Source organism: Gavia stellata, chromosome 4, assembly GCF_030936135.1.
Source record: "Gavia stellata isolate bGavSte3 chromosome 4, bGavSte3.hap2, whole genome shotgun sequence".
Lineage (NCBI taxonomy): Eukaryota > Metazoa > Chordata > Aves > Gaviiformes > Gaviidae > Gavia > Gavia stellata.
The window spans coordinates 16,566,110-16,590,140 of record NC_082597.1 but is presented as its reverse complement, the minus strand read 5'-3'; the positions used below and the strand labels follow the sequence as shown (position 1 = coordinate 16,590,140).

The following is a 24,031-nucleotide window of genomic DNA, read 5'->3' as shown; positions in this document are numbered from 1 at the left end:
AAGTTGAAAAAAACCTAGTGCTCACAGCAGTGATCCAGAGCTTGAGGTAGTTCGAAGCTGGCTTGACACGTCCACATGGGTACGATCACAGCTTTCAGGGAGGCATGTTTACAGTCACCTCAAAACCCAAAATCAGCCCTCCCAGACCGTTTGCACCCCTGCCGTGAGGAGTTGTCCTTTCTAGCCATGTCCAGATAAACCAGTGCCACTAGACTGCTGATGTTAAGTAGCTGTGAAGACTTTGATGTTTGATTGCAGACCGGGCCAACTGAAGAGTTGTTTAATTAAACAATGAAAAGTTGTTTGCCAGCACTTTAAGAATCCCAGTCTTCTCTTTTCAGTTGCATGAACTTTTTCTGCCGTGAACTTAACCTGTCACAATTTTCTTTCACTGCACATGTTTGCTGATGCCAGAAGCTCCGGCAGAAAGAGTTCACAAATCAAGCCTTTGGCAGGTTGCAGGCTGAGTCTCATTCTCACCTACACCTCGGTGCCTCGGGGGACGCGCTGTCTTCTCCAGCTGAAGCGCACAGGTATGCCTTTGCTTGCTTCCCTCAGTCGGCTGTGCTCATTTCCAGCTGAAACACTTGGCTGTCTGAAACCCAGGTAAGACCTCTTCAGTATTTGATTTTCCTGCTAAGCATGGAACTAAAATACGTTGGGGTTTTGCCGGTCCTTGTTTCTCTGTTAAAGTGAGTCATGTTTAAAGAGTGTCACTGCTATTGAACGTCACAGTGTTAAACAGTCGGGACTGGGACTTACAACTTCCAAGATTACTCTTACCATGGATGCCTGTATTTTACTGCAGTGCTGTCGCAGTTTAAGTCATCTCTGAGTCTGTCCATCATTCTGACAGAGTATAAAATTTAAAGTCCAACTCATCAGGAAAATGTTTGCTCGCTTTTGCCTCAGACACCGGATCTGTTGCCAGCTGTCTCCGTAGCCGGGGAGCCAGGCGCAGCTGCGCAGATGCTCTCTGGCATCGTCTCACCGTCACATGCCAGGCTCTCTGTGGTCGTGGCAGGTGAGAGGAGCTGAAGCAGCACGAAGCGCTGGTGGCCCTTGATAGCTTTCCCTACCTGTGGTTGCTGAAATAGCCATGATGATATGGCTGTTGTGTCATGTGCTGTATAGAGCCGTGTGAACCAAGCCTGTGTGGAGCCTGTAACATCTGAAATACTTTGAACGCCTTTGCTTTGTTCCCCCTGCTCTGGGGGCGTTATTTCATTTTAGCTCATTCAGCACAGCGACGGCCGTATGAAGGTGAGGAACGAGAACAGAGCCGGGAAGCAGCACTTTGGGCACGCTCACATGGGGATGCCCCAGAAGCTGGAGCTTCATCAGGGCGTGCTGGCCCCGCTGGTGCCTATAGATGGAAAAAGAGGTGGAAGGTGCAAAGATGGGGGGCAGGCTGTGGTTTTGGAGCTGTACTTGGTGGCAGGATGCTGGGTTGTCTTTTATACCCATGGCCGCCTTCTGTTTTTCCAACAGAGGTTTTGTGTTGGCAAGTCTTATTTTCCTCCAGGCGAGTAGGAGAAGGAAGGGTGTGAAGTAAATGCCACAATGAACCTCCCTTGGGTTCACACTGAGGATCCCCTGGACGAGTCTTTTGCACGGATATTGACATTACCTGTTTTTACTCACTGCACTTGAAGACATGGTTATAATCTTGTCTCTGCCAAAATTCATAGCACCTGGCTTTCAGGCATTTCTCAGTGGTGTCTTCATTAGGACCTCAGTCATTGTTCTAATTCAATGCAAGAAACATGAATGTCCAGAGGAGTTAGGTCTCTGCAAACAGTCCTGCTGAACTTAGTTAGGATTAAATAGCTTATATTCAAATACTACAGTACTTCTCCTGATAGCATTTTGGTTTTACTTTAAACTAAGAGTGAATATGTTTTTATGGCCTTCTCTGAAAGCACTTGTGAGGTGTCCCTCTGCTTTCATCCTGATTACAGTGTTGACAATTGTCAGGAGAAATTATTGCTAAAACAAAATCAAAGCCAGTGTTTCATTTTAACCTTTATATTTTTATTATGGCTCTGTCAGTTTACTAAAGGCTAGCTCTGAGTAAGCCTACGCGCAAGGGGTGCCTTGGTGAGGCAGAGCACCCACCAGTTCTTCTCTTGCAGTGGCACCGGTTTGAGTTTCACGAGGAGGCATGAGGCTGGGGCTGGCCATCCTGTTACACCTCAGTAAGTACTGATGTTACACTTATTCAGGCCAATTTTGAAATATTACCATGTGATTTATATATCTCTCCAAGATTTTATTAGAGTGCTTCTTTTATGTACACTATTAAGACACGTGTGGCAGTGAGTCTGTATTTCCCCACTCTCCTGCCTGGGAGCTATGAGTGATATGAAACCTTTAAATACAAATAAAAGCTAATTGAGTAACTGTTGTAATTGAGTCTGAATCAGGTCCTGAAAGGGGCAATCATTATCTACTGACAGCTAATATCATGGATCTGGATAAATAAAGAACGACAGGCTAACCAAACATATACATGGCTTTATACCTAAAGAGTCCAGCTTCACTCATCATCTGAAGTACAGCCTGAGCCACAGACTGAAACCTGGCTGTAAAATAGTGTATATTTACTGCTGTATTTGCATTACTGCTTCTGGTGTTCTGTGGGATCTTCATGTATTGATCATATTTTTTTAACTGCACTTTTTTTAACAAGTTGAGCCAAGTAAAGCTGAACAGATAAAGCCTCCAAGGTACCCATTCCTGTTCAGGGTTTCAGGACAGAACTTGTTTAAAAGGACAAGCCCTGTAAGGGAAGTCTTAACATAATGGGGAAAATATTTAAAGTTGTTTCAGGCAAAATAAACCAAAAGATCCTGCAATTATTTAGAGAATTCAGAATTATTTTGTTTAATTATTAATGACCAATCCACGGGGTCTGAACGGAGGGTTCTGGGACTGGACCAGGAGGTTCACTGCAAATCATCAGAAAATCTGAGGGATCCCTGACATCAATCCTGGTCTCATTTCCACCATTATCACTTGGAAAAGAGCAGAAATCAGCAGAATTAATCCAAATCTGGCTCTGCTTACACAGTCAATTGAAATGCCTGTGATTCTGCTGCAGGAGTGCTGGCTATGGGTATACCAGGGTAGGAAGAATAATAAATTATTGCTTGTAGCAGATTGGCATGTTTACTGTGCAATAATGTGCTGAGCATTTAAGTTTTAGCATAGATTTGCAATATGCTAGCTATATTTTTTATAATGATTTTGCAGCAGGTGTGTTCATTACCAAAGCTCTTCAAGATTCTACCAAACGATATTATTCAGGACAAAAGGAGTACAGGCAAAGGATAATTTAATTTTCTGCTGATGTTAGGATGTAACTGATTTTGTCTGGAGAATACTGCTGGGTATACAAAACAATTTCATCTCTCTTTGATCTTCTTCTGCTCTCAGCGCTGATAAGACTCCAGCATGCGCAGGATGACTGTGGTGCTGGGTCCTGCCACCCGGTCGTTGGGGACCTCCTCCTGGGTCGCAGCAAGCAATTAACAGCCTCATCAACCTGTGGAATGAACAGCCCTCAGAAGTACTGCATTATAGGCTACCTAGAGGTTGGTTTGCTCTTTCTTTTTTAATGAACTCAACTCTTCTTACTAACAATATTCTCATCTGTAAAAGGAAATTGCCCAGACTAGGAAGTTTCTACTGAAATTGTCCGAAAAAACGTCAGACAGCATGACATAAGCCTGGTGGAAGGCTATGCCTTGTTGCAGCGCATATGGAGAGTTTGGCAGCAAACAGCCTCCACAGTGATGTGTAGCTTCTCAAGAGGGAGAAACATCCATGAGATGCAAATGAGCACAGGGATTTCTGAAGATGCTTTGCTCTGTGCATCCTTTTCCCACTCATGCCTCAGAGGTGAAGACCACAGTTTGCCTGTGCGTGAGTGCTTAGCAGGAGGCGTACGGTCCTGCAGGCTGTAGGCTCTGCCTTGACAGGCCTTTGCTGGAGCACGTGTCGCATACAGTCTTGAGACCTGAGGCAGCCTGTTAAGCGATTCACACCATGTCCTCTCATGTCTTTTGAGCTGAAATTAGACCAACGTTGATAAAAGCAGAAAGCCATCTCCAGCAGAAGGGAAACCTGGTGGTGTAGTTCAGTCTTTGGCTCTGTGGGTGGGCAGTCCTGAAACGTGGGTGATCAGAGGATGCTTCTTGCTCTCTGGCTGCAGCAATGGGGGCCGTGGGGGACCAGCGGGTGTGCAGGAGCCACGGGCAGGCAGAAATGGGAATTCCCCTCTTGCATGTCTTGGAGGACTTGGCCCCACTGAGCTAATAAATTGTCGCAGATATAAATATTTTCACTAAATACCAGCTGTAGGCTGAAGAGGAAGCTAATAAAACACAGCTTAATTTGTAAGCATTTGAAAATAATTACAGTTTATGACCTTCTGGCAAAACGCTCTGACACATCTACAGTGCAAAGCTTTGCCATACTGAGATGGCACAAGGCACTGCTCCAAGGTACTCATTGCAACTATGGTTTTCTGCAAAATGTAAATACCTCTGTCCTCTTCCAAAAGAGCCTGTGAGCTGCTCTTCACCCTTTGCTGTTTTTCCCCACGTTGTTTGAACAAGTGGCTCCTGGCCACTAGCTTGCTGGCTGTGCTTTGAGTCTTGGCACTGCTTGGTAGATGGGCATAAAGAGCCATCTCAGAGACATCATCTTTCTGGCCCTTAGCTGGATGACTGCCTTTTTTTTTCTCTTTTTAAGAGGACATCAAAGATCAATAAAAAATTAATATTTTCACTTGCCTGTACTTATCCTTTGAATTATGTAAGTACAGACGCATGAGAAGGAACAGCTGTTCTGCAATAATCTCTGTGATTTAATGCTGCTTCAATGTATCTTGACCCTGGTGACTGTCTCCTGAAAAGGATGAGAGCTACACATTCTGCTGCTTTGCAGGGCTTGAGAGATAGAAGCTTATGCTCTGGCAATGTGATCTGCTGTACCAGCTCCCCTTAAACGTGTGTGTCACCTAAGGAATATCAGAGACTCCCACTCAACTCGATTTTCTTTCTCACCAGCACATTCCTGAATGCTTTACTGGAGGCGGGCCAGGAAGCTTTGCATCTTCCAAAGCCCAGTGCTTCCTCCCCCTGTTCCCCTCCTGATGACCTGTGTCAGGCATCATGATGAGAGCAAACCTTACTTGTGAAAGTTTGTGTTAGTCAATGTGGCAAGCTGCCAAGAGCCAGGACTCAGTTGGGATGTCTTATTGAAAATTCAGATTGAAAAAAAAAAATTAGAGTTCAACTGCTTTGTGTTTGAAAAGAAGCACTGCAAATCATTTTCAGTCTTTAATGTGTCTTATTGTTTCTAAATGTAGGTTAAGTGGTTTTTAGCCCTAGGATTTGATTTACTAATTGCACATGTTTTGAAAGGAAAAGAAAGAGGATTCAGTGTTGAGTAGAGTATAAAGCTGCACACTTCAGAGGCAAATGGGATCTGCCAGACTTGCCTTACATGGACATGCACATGCTTGTCCTTTGGGGCATAAAAAGATTTTTATGGAGCAACCTTAAACATACGTTGATTGAGTGTCATATTGTATGTGTCTATATAAACCAGAGAGTGGGTGTGTGCAGTCCTGCCAAATGCCTTGACAACCTGAGCTCTCCTTACCAAAGCTTTGTGAAGTGAGATAACAGAGTATTTTTTGTATGTCTGTCTTGTCTTCTAAATTGTACATTTGTACATTTCGTCAAGTGTGGTATAGAATGACTGAATATAATTTATATTTATTGTAATGTTTAAAACACATGAATTATACCATACCTGTAAATCTGTATCTCTTTGTGTATTTAAATGTGAATAATTTCCAGGTGATTTCATAACACAAAGATGTCCAAACCATTCCTAATACTTCTCCGTAGATCCTGAGCATGCCAGGCGGGGTGCCTCTCTGCCTGTCCCCTTCGCGGTCATATCCAGGCTGGCTCCTGCCACCGACTTCCACTTTTGGTTTTCAGCAGCATCCCTGCCAGCCTCCCAGCCAAGGGCACCGAATCTGTGCCCCCTCCTTCAGCTCCCTCTGGGGTGCTGTGTTGTCCCCCTTTCTCCCTGCCAGAGTCCCTGCCAGCCAGGCACACAGCTTGGGCATCACCTTCCACTTTGGCTTATCCCTGAGTCCTTGCACTCAGGCTCTGCCCAGTCTCGTAGAGTCCATCTGCGTAGTGCAGCCGCCCCAGCCCACCCTGGGCATCCCCAGCTGTTTGCTTCCCCATGGCACCGCCCTGCGATCGCATGCTGCTTGGGCTTGTCCGCATGGCTCAGCACGGGTTATCTCCCAGCCTGGCATGTTAACCTTGTCACCTCTCCTTACGTCTCCCACTCAATCCCCCTCATCACCTTAAATAGGAGCTCCTTGCCCTCGCTTTTTCAAAGCCCTTTTGCAGACAAAAGCCTCTCATTCAGCATTGAGATATTGGCTAATCATTTCCACCTTCATCTTCTGCTTGTTACATTTTCAAACAAGACCTGTTCATCCTATTGACATCCTGGTTTTCCTACTTGGCATGGTTTTTAAATTTTTCCAGTTTCCCTATGCCTACAAAAGGCACTGACAGTGGTCAGGGTGGTGGTGTCAGCCCAGACCACCTACTTACACCATACCTGGCTCCAGCCTTGTCTTCCATTTGTACAACAGCACCTGTCTGCTGTTCCCGGCTGGGTCTCTGAGCTGCTAAAAAATGTGCAAAAGAGAGAGGAAAAAAATTTATGAATGATTTAGTGAATGTTCCTCTTCAAGGCTTCTTCAGGTCTTGAAAGATCCAGTCCTCCCTTGTATCCACTGTGTCTCCCTGCTGCCATCTCTGGCTGAAAGTTTCTACAGCGCTTATGAGACATGAATAAAAGCTCAACTTTTAAAAAATAAATTTCTCCCAAGAAACTCTTGCAAAACAAACCCTCTGGCAGCTAAACCCAGTATCAACACCTTGACAAACTTATTTCTTTGCTTTTACTGAGATCCCTTTTCCACAACTGAAAAAGTGTATTGTTTATAGAGTACCTGGTGCAAACCAAGGACAACATTTATTATATGCATGGTTTGTGCATATGATGATTTTCTTGGGCTTTTCCTTTATATAGGAAAGCCTGAGTGATTAAAAGCACAGGCACCCAAAGCAACATGACAGGCTCCAATCTTGCAATGGCATAAATACATGTACATCCACTGGATCTTTAGAGAAGAGACCAAATTCATCTTTTATCCTGCTCGTTTTGTTTTCTAGGCTGAACAGAAGTGCTTTCTCTGTGATTCCAGATACCCGTATAATCCCTATACGCAACACAACAGTCACATGGTTGAAAATGTTATCACAGCTTTTGAGCCTGATAGGAAAAAAAAGTGGTGGCAGTCGGAAAATGGTAAGCTTCTTTGAGAAAATATTACTGCTAAATTTTACAGTGAGATTTATTTATGTAATTGGGATTCATCACATTGCCTTCATGAAGAGATACATCCATTCTTTGAGTCAGTAATACTGAGTGATTTAAACCTATTTGTGTGTAACAATATAGGATTTCAGAAGTTCTGTTTTTCTACAGACAAATTTTAAGCACGGTGTCTCCAAGAGCTGGCCAGAGGACCCACGGCAGTGCTGTTATACACAGTGGCCATGTGTTTTTCACAGAGTGTCTGCTTTTCAGGGAAATGTGATTTGTGGCAAAAGGTACATTTGCTTACAGATGTGTAATGACAGAGTGTGTAAAACACAAATACCTATTTAAAAAAAATAGTGCTTGCAGTGTAAAGCACAAATACTTTAGGAAATAATTAAATGAAGCCTGGCTATCAACACCCTTATTGCCACGTGTTAATTTTGTCACAAGCTTCTTTGTAGTAGTTCTTCACTGACATCCATTTATATATCCTTACAGCTTCTCTGCGAAGGCATAATAGGAGGAATAGCATCTACTCTATTTTATTTGACATATCGTGAATATGTAAAAAATATTTGACTGGTTGGAAATTAAGGCATCGAAAAATTAAGATAATATGTTACCCCTATTTTGGGTATCCAACTAAAATTCATAAGCCTTGTTTCTTCATGGAGTTTAGCAAGGAACTGTCACCAGTTTTGGACATCAATGTCAATAAAGCTGTGGGCCAGCTGTGAGAGGATCTTTTCTTGCTCTCGACATCTTTCTTCTGGGATGAGGTCTCATGCACAGCCTGGTCAGCAGAAGCCCTGGGATGCTGCATGCAGATGTGAACAATGGGGATATCAGCTGAGCTCCTGCAACTCTCTATAGAGAATGTGTGAATTGTAGGGATTTTTTTTCTATACTTGTTGCAATTTTGGAAGATGCCTGGGTTGATAGCTCTGCTCATGACAAATTTCAGGTCTGGCAGTATAGAAGGGTTTAATAGATCTGTTTAGCATGAAGAAAACCCCATATTTTTATTAGGTTTAATTTTTTTCTTAGAAATAAGCAAATTACTTGAATACATTTGGAAAAAAATCTTACTGGATACAGGAAGATGTAAACCCAGAACCTTACCATCACCATCACTCAACAGTTCGAATGGTCCGAACAGGACGTTTAACCATCTCTTGCAGTCTCAGTGACATGCGGCATTGCTGGTGCCAGTGCCAGTGCCAGAAAGGCAGCACATCGCATTGCCCCCAAGAGAGTTACCCAGCCACACGCTGAATTTGTGCACAGGGGATGCCCTAAAGAGCCTAGCTGCCGTGCTGGAAAAGGCATCTTCAAATTCCCCACAGGAAAGCTGTCTCAGTAACCCCTCCAATGTGCACATTGTGCTCTTCACTTCATTTTCATTCTCTTTTCAGGAGTTGACCATGTCAGCATTAGATTGGACCTAGAAACTGTATTCCAGTTCAGCCATCTTATCCTGACTTTTAAGGTACATCTTTTACCAAAGCTTTTATGTAATGTTATACACTAATTACTTAACCACAGGAATAAATTGCTTATAGAGGCAGTGAAAGCTCCATCTTTAGAGGTTTGTAAGAACAGGTTAGATAGATAGATAAACACCTGTCAAGAATGGTTAAGTTAAAGTTGATCCTGCCTTAAGGGAGGAGGATAGACTGAATAGCTTCCTATTCATGTGCCTTCTGGTCCTATTTTCTATAAATCTGACAATTAAAGCTGAAAAAACCCCTTACATTGCAAAATTAAGTCCTAAAATTTAGGACATTTCTGAACTGAGGTTGCTCTTTCAAGTTTAGTTCAGTGTTCTCACGCGTATCCATTATGATCCAGATGGTAAAAAAGTTTTTTCTACATAATTCCTACATTGTTATGGTAAACTTCCTTACTTAGAAAGTAATCTTATATCTATGTGGAAGGTTGCCCTTCCCTACGCTGAGAGGGTTCAGATGAGAAATCTGGCTTTTTCAGAGGATCATGTAACCAGGAGAGTAGCCCTGTAGGGAGTCTGCAAGCTCCCAAACACAGAATTTTATTTGGCAGCTGTTGGCATCCCCCAAACAGCATTGTCAATAGAACAACCCCTGAGATGTCTTATCAACACCTGGTTATGGAATTCTTGAAATAATGTTTCTTGCAGACATTTCGGCCTGCAGCAATGCTGGTTGAGCGCTCCACCGACTTTGGTCAGACCTGGAAAGCATTTAGATATTTTGCACAGGACTGTGCAGCTTCTTTTCCCAACATCTCTTCTGGTCCAGCAAAAAGTGTGGGAGACGTCATTTGTGATTCAAGATATTCAGACATCGAGCCCTCCACTGAAGGCGAGGTATTGCCAAGTGTCTGTGTTTGTATGAGTTCAGATCATATGTGACTATTTTTCTGGAGCTGAGGGTCTCTTGTCTGTCTCCATCGGATCCACTTGTACAGATTCTGAGACATGAAGTGCGATTGACCTTACTGAAGTAAGAGGGAAAGACAAACACTGCACTTTACCTGCAGCTTTATATCCAAATGAACTCATAAAACAACTTGTACAAAACCTTCTACTGCTGTTTTCTGCTTTCCAAATTTACATGGAAGTCACCTTCATAAGAGATCTTGACTCTCCATCAGCCTCCGCCGCTAAAGGCAGGGTCCTGTCCTTTGATCCCTTTGGTAGGTGCTGGTCCCATCTCTACATCACTCTAGGGCACTGCTTTTCCTTCCTCCTGACACATCAATCCACCAAAAGGTCTTTTTGCCTTGCTCAGCCAAGGCCAGGTTGAAAGGGTGAGAGCACTTGCTGAATCATGGCCACGGCCTTGTTTTTTTTTCTTTTATGGCATGAGTAGAGTGGCATTAGTAACCAATGGTTCTCAGGTAACAGACTTTACATCCAAAAAGAATAGCTTCAGTGATCTATAGAGCTGTATTAATTTGTTTTGCAGGTTGTTTTAAAAGCTTTGGATCCCAGCTTTGAAATAGAAAATCCATATGTGCCGTATATCCAAGGTATGGACAGTGCAGGTTTTCTCCAGAGATACTTTGCTATGTTGCTTGTTTTGTACACTGAAAAGGTGAAAAGCTCAGCTGGTGTACGTCAATGGTGTTGAAAATTAGGTACCAAAAGATCGTAGGGAGGCATCGCTATTAATAAATAAAATGGGCCAATCTTGTTCTCTAGCCCTGAGAGCAAACAGCACAGCTCTGCAGAGCTCCTGCATGCAGCTGAACTATCTTTCCTTCTGGGATCAGGTGGCCCAATCCACACTGCCTTTTGGGAGCACTCCCAGAGCTGCACATGAACCCACGAAGACATTGACTGGGAAAATACAGGTTGGCCCCAACCAGAGCCGTACCAAGGAGGGTGCTTGCGCTGACACAGCTGTGTGCCAGGAGTGGGTCCATGCCCTGGCACTGTATGGATTGCTGGTCTTGGCCAATATCAGATCATTTTCACTATTTCTTCAGTATTCGGGAATTCTTGGATGACTGATCCAAGCTGAAGATTTCATACTGTTCATCTTCGAGTGAACTTGGGCTCTTGATTTCTCTTCTTTCCTTCCAGAGCTCATTACATTGACAAACCTAAGGATCAATTTTACTAAACTCCACACCCTTGGGGATGCTCTGCTTGGAAGAAGGCACAGTGATCCCCTTGAGAAGTACTACTACGCTGTTTATGAGATGGTTGTGCGGGGCAGCTGCTTTTGCAATGGCCACGCCAGCCAGTGTGATCCTGTGCAGAATCTGCGGGGAGATATTTTCCATCAGTCTGGGATGGTGCGTCGTTAACGCTGTCTCCAACAAGGGCAGTCCCTACTCGGTATTTTGGGGAAAGAAAGAGATGGAGCGAGGGAGAGGAAGGAAGTTCTCTGATGACTATTGGATTAACCATTTGTAACCCCCAGTTGTAAAATGTTTCAATACAGCTTCTTTCTTTAAAACCCTGGGCTGGATTGCTCAAAAGCTGTCTCTTTGTTGGCACTAGTATGGTGTTTCAAAAGCAACTGAGACAAGACATGTTGAAAATAGCAGCAAAATACCAGAGCTGTAACGGTGCAAATGTAATGCAGTAAGTAGCCTGTGGTGTGTGCAGACTTGAATGGCCACCGGTTGGGTGCATTCCACCCTCCAGCTGGGCTCTGGGGCTCTGCAGCAGGAGAGGAGGCATTGGCACAAAGAATAGCTGATAATGCAAAGTTAACCCGTGAAAAATAGATTATTAAAAGATTTGGGAACACAATTGCAAATTCTTTCCTTCTGGGAACAGGAGGATTTTTCTCCTGGAAAATATGTATCTCAATACAGAGACATGTCAGGAGAGAGAGACAGAATTTAAAAAGTTGAAGTCTCCTTTGATATCTCTAGAAGTATTTTTTTTTTCTAAATGTTGCTCAGTGGCTTTAAAACTATTTGGGTAAAGTTTGCAGGTACTCTCCAGACCTTTTACTCAAATAAGTGAGAATTATGTCAGCTGAGGGAGCCAGAGAGCTTTGAATTTTCCTAATCTTGCTGGCATACCTTGAGCAGATCTCTCCTCTCTTCTCATGTCACCTCACCTCCTCTCTGTTCTCACCACGTTGCAGGTCCACGGGAGATGTATCTGCCACCATAACACTGAAGGTTTGTCCTGTGAAAGATGTAAAGATTTCTACAATGATGCTCCCTGGAGGCCAGCTGAAGGGGCACAAGATAATGCTTGCAAACGTAACTCCAACATATTATTTTCCTTCTCAATAGCTGGGGGGTGGGTGTAGCACAATCCCAGTGCAATTCGTAATAGGATGGCCGAGTTTCTGGGAGGGAGACTTTTCCATGCCTCATCTAGAAAACTAGGTGGATTCCTGTATCCATCGGTGCTGTGTTGCCCTACAAGGAGAGCTGTTTCATGTTCTTATTTTTCATGAAGAGAAAAAAACAAGAGGAAAAGGCAACCAATGGAAAAAAGATTATTCATTGGTTTGCATAGGGTCTTTCTTGTGAATGAAAGAAGAATTTAGACAAGGCTAAATTATTTATTTCCACAATAATGAGTAGGATAGACAAGAATAATATATTAGGGTCTGTAACAAATATTCACTAGGTCTTTCTTCAGTGGAGCAGTGTTCCCCGCTGCGTATCAGGCACACTCACCTGCATGGGTACTTTTCCAAGCGTACGGCCCAGTGCTGTCCTAAGTCTCCCGTGTTTCCCCCCAGCTGTAAAGCACAAGGCCTGGGAAGCTATAACCTTGCTGGGGCACTGAAATCATATCAGTAACAAGTAACCCCATGTTAATGGTAGACAGCAATGGTGGCAAGACCACAATAATGGGAATCGTGGTGTGAAATATCCCACTGTTTGTTTTGGTTTCAGGGTGTAACTGCAATGGCCACTCTGGCAGATGCCACTTTGACATGGCCGTGTACCAGGCCAGCGGTGGGGTCAGCGGTGGTGTTTGTGAGGACTGTCAGGACAACACCACGGGGCAACACTGTGACCAGTGTAAACGTTTCTTTTACCGGGATCCACTCAAAGTTGTCTCGGACCCCCACGCATGCCTCCGTAAGCTTTGCTTCTTTAGCTTCTGTAAGAATGACTCAAAATGGGGTGGTTCTGGTTCTCTTTGCTCTGAGCCCTATGGCATTCCCATACTTAAATGTTCATAAGGTTATAAAAACATTACCAAACCTGTAACATCCAAACTACCTTACGAAGTAGTTGCACGACAACATCCTTGAACCAGCATTGTGAAAAGGGATGCATATTCCAACTCATTGCTAAACTGAGCTTTGAAATGCAGCAGATCTATCATCTGTCTTGAACAACATCAAATATGAACAGTAATAGTGCTGTTGCTTCTGTGATAGTCAGGGATTACAGGAGAGGTGCAAAATGATGGGAGGAGCAATAACTTTTGCTAGATACCTGCCATATATAAGAAAAAGAAGCTCTCAGGCATGAAAGTCCTTATTCTGAAAGATGAGCTAAATTCAGTATTAACATAGGATGGGAAAAATGCTCTGAGTATAATTTAATTGTAGTAATTGGTTGGCATGACAAGTCCTTAAGGAGCCAAGGGGAGATTACCCAGGGAAGTGGTGTGGTAGATGTTAGCTCTGTTGTGAGAAATGGGTAGTGCCTTAGGAAAAAATAGGATGTGTTATGAAGGCAGTGTCCCCTGCTGAACCCATTGCTTCCGGTAAATAATTCAGCTATGACCAACCCAGACCAGCTCTGGGGAGGTGGCTCACACTTAGTACCCCTCTCCAACCCTACAGCTTTCATGAGAGCATCCCCAAAAGTTATAATTTATAGTTATAGGGCCCTCTCCTCCCCAGGTGCTCTGAAGAGGGTGGGGAGTGGATGAGTAACGTCTGTTTCTACCCAAAGCAAAGGGTATATTTCTACTAAAGTGAGGACTGTAACTCTCCTCCAGAGAGAAAGTAGATCTTGGAAACACTCTCATAATATTTCTTAACAGCAGCTGTGCATTCACTGTAAAGCATCCAACACAGCGAGCGTGGATGAATGTCTCCAATCTTTACAAGAATCCTGAATTTGTGCCTACTTGCAGCTCTGAAATTGCGTTTTCATGCTCATGTCTAAATGTGCTTTTTTTATATGTCTCCTTGCCCATGTCTGTAGCCTGCAACTGTGACCCAGAAGGTACGTTGCACAACGGCGTGTGTGAGAGCCGCACAGATCTGGCTCTGGGAACGGTCGCGGGCCGGTGCCCTTGCAAGGAGAACGTGGAGGGTGTTCGCTGTGACAAGTGCAGGGCGAACTACTACGGCCTGAGCGGCAGTGACCCTCTGGGCTGCCAGCGTATGTAAACCACCTCTTTTGTTCTTCTTTCCAAAGCACTTTTAAGAGATGGAGGTAGTTGAATGCACAGATGCACACACAAATGCATAGATACTACCTGCTTCACAAAATACCCACTTGCCTACTATAATTTAATGTCAATGTAATTTAATGTACCTGGTGCAGCATCTGAGGCGGAAAAGATGCAAAATCACTTGCAGAATGCATAGTATATTACAATGGATCAGGCTGTTGTTAATGGAAGCATTGTTAAATATGCAATTTAATTGCAAAGGGAGATTAAAACATGTGAAAATAATTTTAGAATCAAAATCAGCACAAAGTTGAATGAAAAGCTGCAGAGGGGATCCCAGGAATCACTGTTAGGTTACTTGGACTCTGCACTGCACGGTTCAGTGTCGAGATGGCAAGAGCTGCTGCCTTGCCATGAGAGCTTCCAGCCAGCTGTTCCTCTGAGCAAGGCTCACTGAAAAACACATCCCGCCCCTGCCCAGGCACACTGTGGGTTTGTGAGCACGTTATGCCCACCATGTGGTACTCAGGAACATGCAAGGACTGTGCAGTGCAGATCAGCACACAGCAAACCACCACACCGGACTTCCACCAATGCCCCTGCTCGCCCTGGAGAGGGTCCCCACTGGGGAGACAGTCCATTGCCCGAGGGCAGCCCGAGGGCTGCAGTGTGCCAGGGCATGTCCATCTGCAGAGCAGCTGTCCGGAGGACAGAGTCTGCCTGTCACGCTGATGCCACGTCTAAAGCAAACGCCAGTCCTGCTGCCATCAATGGGGCCCACAGAGGTAACTGTGTGTTTCTCTCCCTGCAGCCTGCAACTGCAATCCCTCCGGCAGTTTGCCTTTCTCCATCTGTGATCCTGCCACCGGAGAGTGCCTCTGCCAGCGGTTTGCCACAGGGCGACGCTGTGAAAAATGCCTTGTACGTACTCAGTTTTTGTTATTACTTCTGTGTGTGGTTTTAGAAGTCCCCTCTCCCATCTCCCACCTTTTCATTGCCAGAAAAGTAAACAATTAGTCAAAATTTAAAATAATTTTACAGCCGTGTGCTCCCATTTTGCATTGACACATCTGGTTCTTTTTTACTGCTTGCAAACATTTGTGTGATCAAATTGCACTAGGAAGAGCACTCACAGGAAAGAAAGGAAATGCAAAATCATGTTCTTAGACCATCTTTGCTATTTCCAGAGCAACTTGCTTGCACAAACGGGTAGATATCTGGCTATTCTTGCAGTGGCTGAGCACCCATGTGGTCTGGTAAGAGAAGCAATCTCACATGGCCAAGCACAGACAGGCAGTCCAGGAGTGCTCCAGAGCATCGTTCATCCAGGGGAATAAGTTCTGTTGTGCTTTACGTACTTAAATATTTGCTGTAAAAAATCTTTCACTTTCTTTTTGTCCCAGGTAGGATACTGGGGTCTTGGCAACAGCTTGTATGGCTGTTCTCCGTGTGACTGTGACATTGGTGGATCCCAGAATAACTTGTAAGTTAATGTTCTTCAAGTTTTTTATTGGTTTTAATTTTTATAAACTCTTATGCTACACTTTCTAATTATGTTAACAGAGTGTTAGTACAAATGGGAAAATAGACTGTAGGCATAATTTCATCACATACAAATAGTGTAAAGTCATGTTGGAATCTTGGAAATTTATTTGGGATTTTAAAGGGGATTTACCTTTTTCCTTTGAAGCCAACTTTGAATCAGCTTGAGTCAAGATTTCTTTAATATAAAATATAAACTGCATGGTTTGAGAGAACCAGAGGCCCCAATATTAATAGAAATTACAAGTAAGTTAGAGATTACATTTTTAACCTAGCTTCATACATCTACTTTAAAAGCTAGAAATATCTCATTTTTTTCTGTCATACTGGCTCCTATTCAAAATATACAATTTCAGAAGCAAGCTTGATTTCAGTTGGGTTCCTTCAGGAGTTTGTTGGGCTGGGGTCTTCACTACTGCTGTTAAGACTTCAGACACAAGAGCACATAGTCCGATACCATAAAGCAGCTCCTTGTGAGCAGGTATATCAAAGCTAGTAGTCATCTGATGTGTTAAATAAGAGTGTAAGTGTATGAAAATTACCATATCACATCAAATCAAAGATCCTTCTGATCTCATGTCCTGCCTCTAAAATTATGGGTGATTGATACTTAAGAATAGTGGTAGATACAGTAATAGATATAGGAACAGATACCAGAAATGGATACAGGCATAGATAGTAACGGATGCTCAGGAACCAAAAGGATTTGTGCTTCAGGTATGGAATGGATGGAGAAGGACAAAGCATGTCGTGCCTCCTAAGTGATGAAAAAGTAGCATTGAATAAATCCAGCATCGGAAGGAGGAAACAGAAGGGGTGGGTAGTAGGAAGAAGTTTACTAGGGGAGGCGATCCACCAATGGAAGAAACGAAGCAAAGCTGAAACAAGGGTGGAGCTGAGCTGCTCTCGTGCTGTGAGGACCCAGCCATCCCGCACTCTGACACCCTCCCTTTACCAACTCTTACCCTAGGTGCTCACCAAAGGACGGTCAGTGCAATTGCCTTCCCAACATCGTGGGCCGCCAGTGTAACGAGCCAGCCCCAGGCTACTTCTTTTTACCGCTGGATTATTATATTTATGAAGCTGAGCATGCAAAGCCCCTTTCTGGCTCTGCACCCTTGGTACGTAGTTGGCTTTTTAGGCATCACACTGGGAAGGGATCCATGCAGTCATGGCACAGGAGCCAAGGCTGAGGAGAGGAGCCCTCACTCAGGGAGCAGCCGGAGCAGATTTTTAGCAGGAAGATACAAAGCATGTCCTGTGACTGTCCTCAGTTCAGCCTTGCTCTTCATGGACATGACTGTCCCATAACTGTGGCTGTTACCAAGTGTATGGGATCACCCGGCTAAACCTGTTTCGGAGCACCAAGGCGAGATGCAGGGAGTTGTGATGCGACTCAGCTTTGTCTCACCTTGACAAATCCTTATCTATGCAGAGACGACCTGGGGGGAGCTGCGGAAACGGCTCAGCCCGGGGTTGTCTGAACACTGCTGCCGAAACCCGAATGGAGCCTGAATGATCCCTTAACAAACAAAATGCCCTGAGTACCATTCCACCACTATTCAGTAGCTTTGTGTGCTAGACATCACTAAATTACCATATAGACTAAGGAGCCGAGCCATCAAGGCACCAGAGATAAACATTCCTGTATAAGCCTGCCCCCACCCATCAAATCAGGGAATAAAAACCGTAAGGTTTGGACAGAAAAATGGGGAGAGTCACTTTTCCAAAGATACAGCTGGCCTGTAGGAGATTCTTTCCCCCTTGTCCAGGACGCTGTACAAGGTAACTTCCCAGGGATTGAGAGGCCTTACCTGAGAGAGAGGGTAAGTGATTAAGAAACATACGTATGGTATTTGGCATGCTTTAAGATCGCGATTAGTGTACTCTTTTTGGTAAGGTATTAATATCTAGCACGCTTGTGAATTGTGTATTTAATTGCAATAGTGCATTCCTCCATTGTATCCATAAAAGAACCTGCAACAGTGGCGTATTGGACCTGTGAGTGAAGTTCAAATAAATTGTTAATTTGAACCTGACAGTGAAGTCTTTCTCTCCGTCACACCAAGGCACAGTCACTACAGCATGTTGTGACCTGCAAAGCTGTCCTTGCTGCCCCACAAGTGTGGGCTGGTCTAGCACGAATTAGAGAAATTGATTTAATTATTTAAATTAGAAGAAGGTGTTTGAGTTGCCAACAGCTATCACGAACTGTGATATTTCTGGGAATCTCCAACAGGGGAAGAATCAAATTCCTCTCTGCTCCATTGGACTTGCTCCTGCTGCCTTATATAATGGCACTGACTGTAGCCCAGTTTCCTGAAGAATTTGGCATCCATCTGTAATGTTTTTAGAAAAATTGATTCCCCCCCCCCACCCCAAATGGGGGTAGTTGTTCCCCATGCAGAGTACACATCTGGAATGCATTCCTGCTGCTGCCTACATTTTTACTCACGTTTCTTTTCCGATCTGTTGTCCAGAAGCTATAGCGAAGGAATAATAAAAAAATGTTTATTTGCAGGTCACATCCATAAATATTTAGCTATAATCACAACCAGTAATCATCCTACAGTCCAATAATTAAATGGAAAACAGATGTCTGGGACATAGCTTAAGAGGAAGTGGAAGTTAATTGTAAGAGAGTGAGGGAAAAGGGTTTCCAGCAGCTGCTGGGCCATAGTTTAGAGTTTCATCCAGCAGAGAACAGAGCTTGTTTTAAGAATGTGGATTTTCATTTAGCTGCTTACCTACCCTTCAACATTGTTGAGACAGTGCTGTCCCCTCTCTCATTACTTTCATTTTGTAGGTTAAACCAAGCACCCTTCCAAGGTGTGACATCTACCTCCAAAAGCAAGGCTATGAGTTCACAATTGAAAATGGAAAGATTGTGTTAAGCAGGAGCAAGAAACGAAGTGTAAGAAAATCTGGACTGGAACAGGTAAATTGGTACTTTAATAATTACTTAAGGTTACACCAAATGCTAGAATTTTATTTTGCAACAGAGGGCAAGGTAATATCTGATTCACAGTCCTAGACATTACAATCCTGACACAAATGAAATCGATTTTTTTGGTACTCAGTTGGGCTGGACATTTTATAATTCACATCAACAGGTTTCCTCTGCTATGTCCAGTGCCATTGTAGGCTCAGGTTCAATGAATTGTTTAGAAGGGAAGAGCCCCCATGAAAGGTAAAACCCTTTTTTTTGTTTTTCTTGCAAGACATTTCCAACGTTTAAGTGTACCTAGTTGTTAACATGGTACCTACTACATTTAAATGCTGTCAGCTTTGTCATTGTAAGTATTGATATTTATTTATTCAGCTATAATGAAAAGTCCAGCCATGTATGAAATCAAGCTTAATGTGTTTAAGGTTTGCAATGTGAATGCCTGGAGATACAAAATATACAGAGATGGATGGATTATTCCAATCCTTCTTGTTGCTGTTGTTGCAAAGCTAGAGGAAGTTTTTCTCTATATGTGACTCTAAACATGCTACATCTGGGAGAGAGTTCTTAGAGTGTTGATCGCAAGCTTGTTCAGAAAATGAGGCTGGCTGATGGCTGAAATAAGTAAATAACATGGCAAAAATACTTCCTTTATTTTTATGAGTTTGGTTTTTTTTGTAATTTGACTCTGTGTGTTGTTGAAAATGTCAATATGTCTTTGCAGGGTGCAGTGCAGTTTGGACAGGACTCGGCTGTGTCGGTGGTTTTCAGGCAGCCCAGCACTGGCCGGTCTGTCACATGGACAGGACCCGGCTTCGCCCGCGTTCCCAGGGGAGCTGGACTGAGATTTGCCATCAACAACATTCCCTTTTCTATGGAATTTGATATCACGATTCGTTATGAGCCTGAGGTACTTGTGATGTCTTGTGTGTCTTGTGAAGTTGTGATAGATGCAGGGTCTATTTTGTCAATAATAGGACACAGCAACTTGTCCCACTCTTTATATTTAAATTTAAAGTTGTTTGCCTTTTTGTCCTTATCAGCAGAGCAACATGCCCTCCACTGATCCCCTTAACTCTTTCCACTCATATCTGAAAAGTCAGCATCACAAATATTTTCTAAGCATTGGCCAAGATTTCATCTTCTGGAGTTCCTCTTTTGGTACCTTTGCTTGGACTGGACTTTTGTTCACAAATCAGACACATGCAAAATGGAGCTCCTTTCGTATGGGCATCCTGTATTTCTAGCTGGGATTTTCTGGGCAGGAAAATGTGCACAGGCAGGAGTGATCTGAGTAGATATTTATCCAGGGCTTTTGCAGACATCCAGCTTCCCAGTTACTCCAGCTGGGCTCCGAGATGTGTGAAAATTGTAGGAAAATAGCCAAAATCTTATTTTTTGCCTGGACAAAATTTCTCAATGATGAAGACATGTCTAGGGAAATCTGTTAAGCCAAATCTGGTTAAACCGAAGTCCGCACCCATGTCCTCAAAAACACAAGCAAGAGTTTTATCGGTACCAATATTTGTACATGCCTTGCTCTTCCGCTTTGCGGTTCCCTTGGGACAATCCCACCACTCGAGATCCTCCTTCTGTCTGTTGTATTCTGTTCTCTTACTGTCATTCTGAGGCAAACAAAACTCCCAGTGTCTTAAAACGTGAGAACAATTTTGCAGTGGGCTGGTTTGATGTAGCTTTTTCCAAGGATTAGATTAAACAGTTGAATCTTAAAGACTTTTGTTATAAAGTCTTTTATGTTTGTTATTCCTTATTAGATGTGAGAGGGGGCAGATAATGAAGGATATCTCCAGGACAACACTGTGCTAAGAAAGGAAACAACTCCAATGACTTTAACAGAGCTGTTTCCATTTGCACCAGCTAAGGTCCCATTTCAGTCTCTGCTCTTCAATTAGCCATTGCAAATACAATGAGTTTTTCACAAATAACATTGTTTTCTTAGTTGTGTAAAGAACAAAGAGAAAATCTGTTTTGTCACTGCAGTGTGCAGTCATTCAGGTGGCTTTTGTTAACCCTGGCAAAGAGAATGTGGGTTTTTCAGATATGAAAAATGACCATAATTTTTGTCCTTTGTTTATAGTCCTTGGAAGACTGGCTAGCAAGTGTTGCCATCCAGCCCACTGGTATTTTGTCAGGTCAACGCTGCAAAAACAAGGGCCTTTCACAGGAGCCACATGTGTTGCCTCTCCCAGCTACAAAGAGGTCTGACTATTCCTGTCCTTTCACCTGTAGATCTTCTGTGTACAAATCTTTTACTGAAGCACTGCAGAGCGATAAATGTGTGGGAAAACGGGAATATTAGAAACACACGTGTGGCCTTTCCCGTTGCTGTCACACCACAATACCACATAGGCTCTGAGGAAGACTGATGCTCCAGTCCTCAGCCTGGCAAAGGTTTGCCCAAGCCAGGAGAGCAGCCTGAGATCTTGCTGGGGTTAGTTGTTGCTTTGGCGAAGATCCAACTGCAGCTATTTCAGTATAGAAAGGAAACATTGACTTAAAGTCACTGTCCTAGCTTATTTTCAAAACCAGCTTTTCAGCTTGGACCTATGTAAAGAATAGAGAGGAGCCGAGAGGATGTAACCAGGAAGGGACAAATATGAACAGTGAGTTGCAAACTCCTTTGCTTGAAGTAGTAAAACCTGCCATTTTCAGTTTAATCTCACCAGGTTTAAACTGCGCTTGGTGAATCATCCAGGCAGAAGTCGTGCAGCTTTCCCAAAGCCTGCAAGCAGTGGGGCCGGGTGCGCTCCCCGCAGCAGCAGGGCTTGCTCGGGGCTGCAGGCGTTAGGATGTATACACAGAGGGGAGAGAGCGCTCACAGCATCCAGTAAACTTGCCTTGTCCAGACTCCTGGCTATAACTGTGCTTTATTTCTGCTAAACAGGATTGCGCTTCTGCAAACTCCAGTCTGCCTGGAGCCGGGAACAGAATATTCTGTGGATGTGTATTTTTCTCAGCCCTCTGCCCCGAAAGAGAAATCGTTCATCTTGATTGACTCAGTGAGTAGTTCCGTCACAATTCCCTTGAGGCTGTATTTATACCAGTGTGATTTTTTTACACAGACTTACTCAAAATATTTTAAAATCCTTTATAATGTGTTTTAATAGAAATTCAGGGAAGCGTGCTTCTACTTACCTCCATTGGCACTGTGTTTGTATGTTTTTGTATGGAAAGACAGAATTGTATCTGTTTTAATTTTCATGGAGCAATACCATAATAACTCATCAAGTCATACTTGTTGCATATATTAATAGTCAGAGTATGTACCTCTATCTGTTTCTCATTTATTATGAGCACACTCCACATATGCTGACAAGATGCTGTGGTCAGGGATATAAATTCATGCAGTTCTTCAGCACTTAGTTTTTTTTAAAATCTCTATAATTTGTCTGAATCGAATTAAAAAAATCATGGATATATTTAAAGATGACATTGGAAAAATAAAATTAGTTCTGTACTTTCCCGGGAATCAGGTCCAGACATTTCCCAAGTTTCCACCAAGTCAGGAACTGGGTGTTAGTTTTGGGTCCTTCTCTTGAGAAAAATATTTTTAAGTCCATTCCTCTAATTACTTCTGTAGAACTGGACCTGACAAGGGCTGGCCATACTTGGACATAGAATCTTCAGCTGATTTTTCTCTGTCTCGGTAATACAAGTAAAAATTTTGGCCATATACTGCTTTTGGAGTCATCAACATGGCACCTCTTATAAGCAAGAACAGTTCTGAGCATATATCTGAGGTCTTATTATAAACTGACTTTTTTATACACAGTCTCTTTTTTTTTAAGAACTCGGGCAATGTCTAGACCTTCAGAATAAATGTGAATTTAGATGACTGAGCAGCACAACGGCAGATTAGGAAACGCAGTGCTCCAGGCCTCTATCCTTGCAGTGCGGAGCACAGTAAGAGAATGTGGGAAAATCTGGTTTTCAGTATATCTAAGCAAAAATATTTTCTTTTCCCTCTTAACGCCAAAGCTTGGACTTATTCCCAGAATCAGCTCTGTGGAGAACTTATGCAGTGAAAAGGATTTAGATGAGTACCAGAAGTATCACTGTATTGAAATTGCATCAGAAGTTGGACCTCACATCCTGCCTGAAGCGTGTGCACGGCTCATAGTGAGCATGTCAGCCCGTATTCACAACGGCGCCATTGGTAAGGAGCACCCTGCACAGGCAGCTCTTTTGAACAGTTACTGTTTTTCCCTTGAGTTTGTAGGATGTGTTGACGGGAGTGCACTCAGCCTGTGGTGGTGTAGGTAAGTGAAGCCAATCAGCATGTGGTATGTATGGACGTGCAGGATACGTCCAGCTGAACCCTGGGTGCGCTGCAAACGCCTTTTGGTGGCATGGCTCTCGGAGTCCATCACACCTGATGAACTTCATGGAGCAGCATGACAGGGACCATGGCAGTGCTTGTGTGTTTTCTGAAGAGCATTTCAATCAGATGCAGCTTCACCAGATGGCCAAAGCAGTAACTTTCCTACTTTTCTGGCTGCTGTAAAATGACAGAGGAGTTTTTAAGCCCTCTCCCTGGATTCTGCAGGCCAGCTGGATGACCTGGTAGGACTCCAGGCATGATGGCACACAAGCTGATGTGTTGGAAGAGATTCACCAAGAAAACCTCAGTGATGTCCCAGCAAGAGGGCAGCGGCAGTTGGGATTTGAAGCCCCAAGCAGTCTCCTGGACCCACTGCGGAAAGGACAGCTGGGCTCAGTGACTCAGGAGTCTTCCCTGGTGTTGGGTCCAGAGAAATGGAGCTTCTCTGCACTTCCAGTAACAGGAGGGACCTTTCTGGACAACTTTGGTGGCCAGCTACTTTCAGGGAGCCCTGCCTCCAATGGACCTGATAGCACCTGGTTGGTTTGGGCTGTTTTTTGAAGGACCAATGCTTCATTCACACATCATGTGATGTGGTCACAGCTATGCAGCCACAGACCCCCCTCATTTAAGTTTGGGCTGTGCTGACTCCCCATTAGCCCAATTGCCATAGGGATGGGATTCTTCCAACAAAACATGGCATTTTGGCTTTCTAGCACTGGCATCTGAGCATCCTGGACAAACATCCTCTGTGAGTTAGCAGAGCAGCTTCACTCAACAAGTTACTCCAAGGTGTCCAGAAAGCAGCAAACAATACACAGGTGCAGGCTGTCTAAGTACTGCTTGCAGATTGTGTCCAGTGCTGCAGGTAGACATAGATTTATATCAAACCCTTTTAGACTTCAGGATATCTCCATTTTGGATCTACACTTTGCTACGCCCT

At 43.7% G+C, this 24,031-nt stretch overlaps 1 protein-coding gene across 1 annotated transcript in view; it reads left to right on the top strand.

Annotated features, from left to right (window-relative positions):
* The first annotated feature begins 2,164 nt into the window (after positions 1-2,164).
* LAMB4 (laminin subunit beta 4) overlaps positions 2,165-24,031 on the top strand; it is a 42,166-nt gene continuing 20,299 nt past the window's right edge. The window contains exons 1-18 of the mRNA XM_059816236.1: positions 2,165-2,198; positions 3,439-3,596; positions 7,284-7,419; positions 8,850-8,923; positions 9,593-9,781; positions 10,383-10,446; positions 11,003-11,217; positions 12,024-12,144; positions 12,793-12,981; positions 14,065-14,244; positions 15,069-15,178; positions 15,661-15,740; positions 16,770-16,920; positions 18,606-18,737; positions 19,471-19,656; positions 20,845-20,966; positions 21,652-21,766; positions 22,746-22,923. Of these exons, the coding sequence (XP_059672219.1) occupies positions 2,165-2,198; positions 3,439-3,596; positions 7,284-7,419; positions 8,850-8,923; positions 9,593-9,781; positions 10,383-10,446; positions 11,003-11,217; positions 12,024-12,144; positions 12,793-12,981; positions 14,065-14,244; positions 15,069-15,178; positions 15,661-15,740; positions 16,770-16,920; positions 18,606-18,737; positions 19,471-19,656; positions 20,845-20,966; positions 21,652-21,766; positions 22,746-22,923 (2,434 nt within the window). The remainder of the gene's footprint in view (positions 2,199-3,438; positions 3,597-7,283; positions 7,420-8,849; positions 8,924-9,592; positions 9,782-10,382; positions 10,447-11,002; positions 11,218-12,023; positions 12,145-12,792; positions 12,982-14,064; positions 14,245-15,068; positions 15,179-15,660; positions 15,741-16,769; positions 16,921-18,605; positions 18,738-19,470; positions 19,657-20,844; positions 20,967-21,651; positions 21,767-22,745; positions 22,924-24,031) is intronic.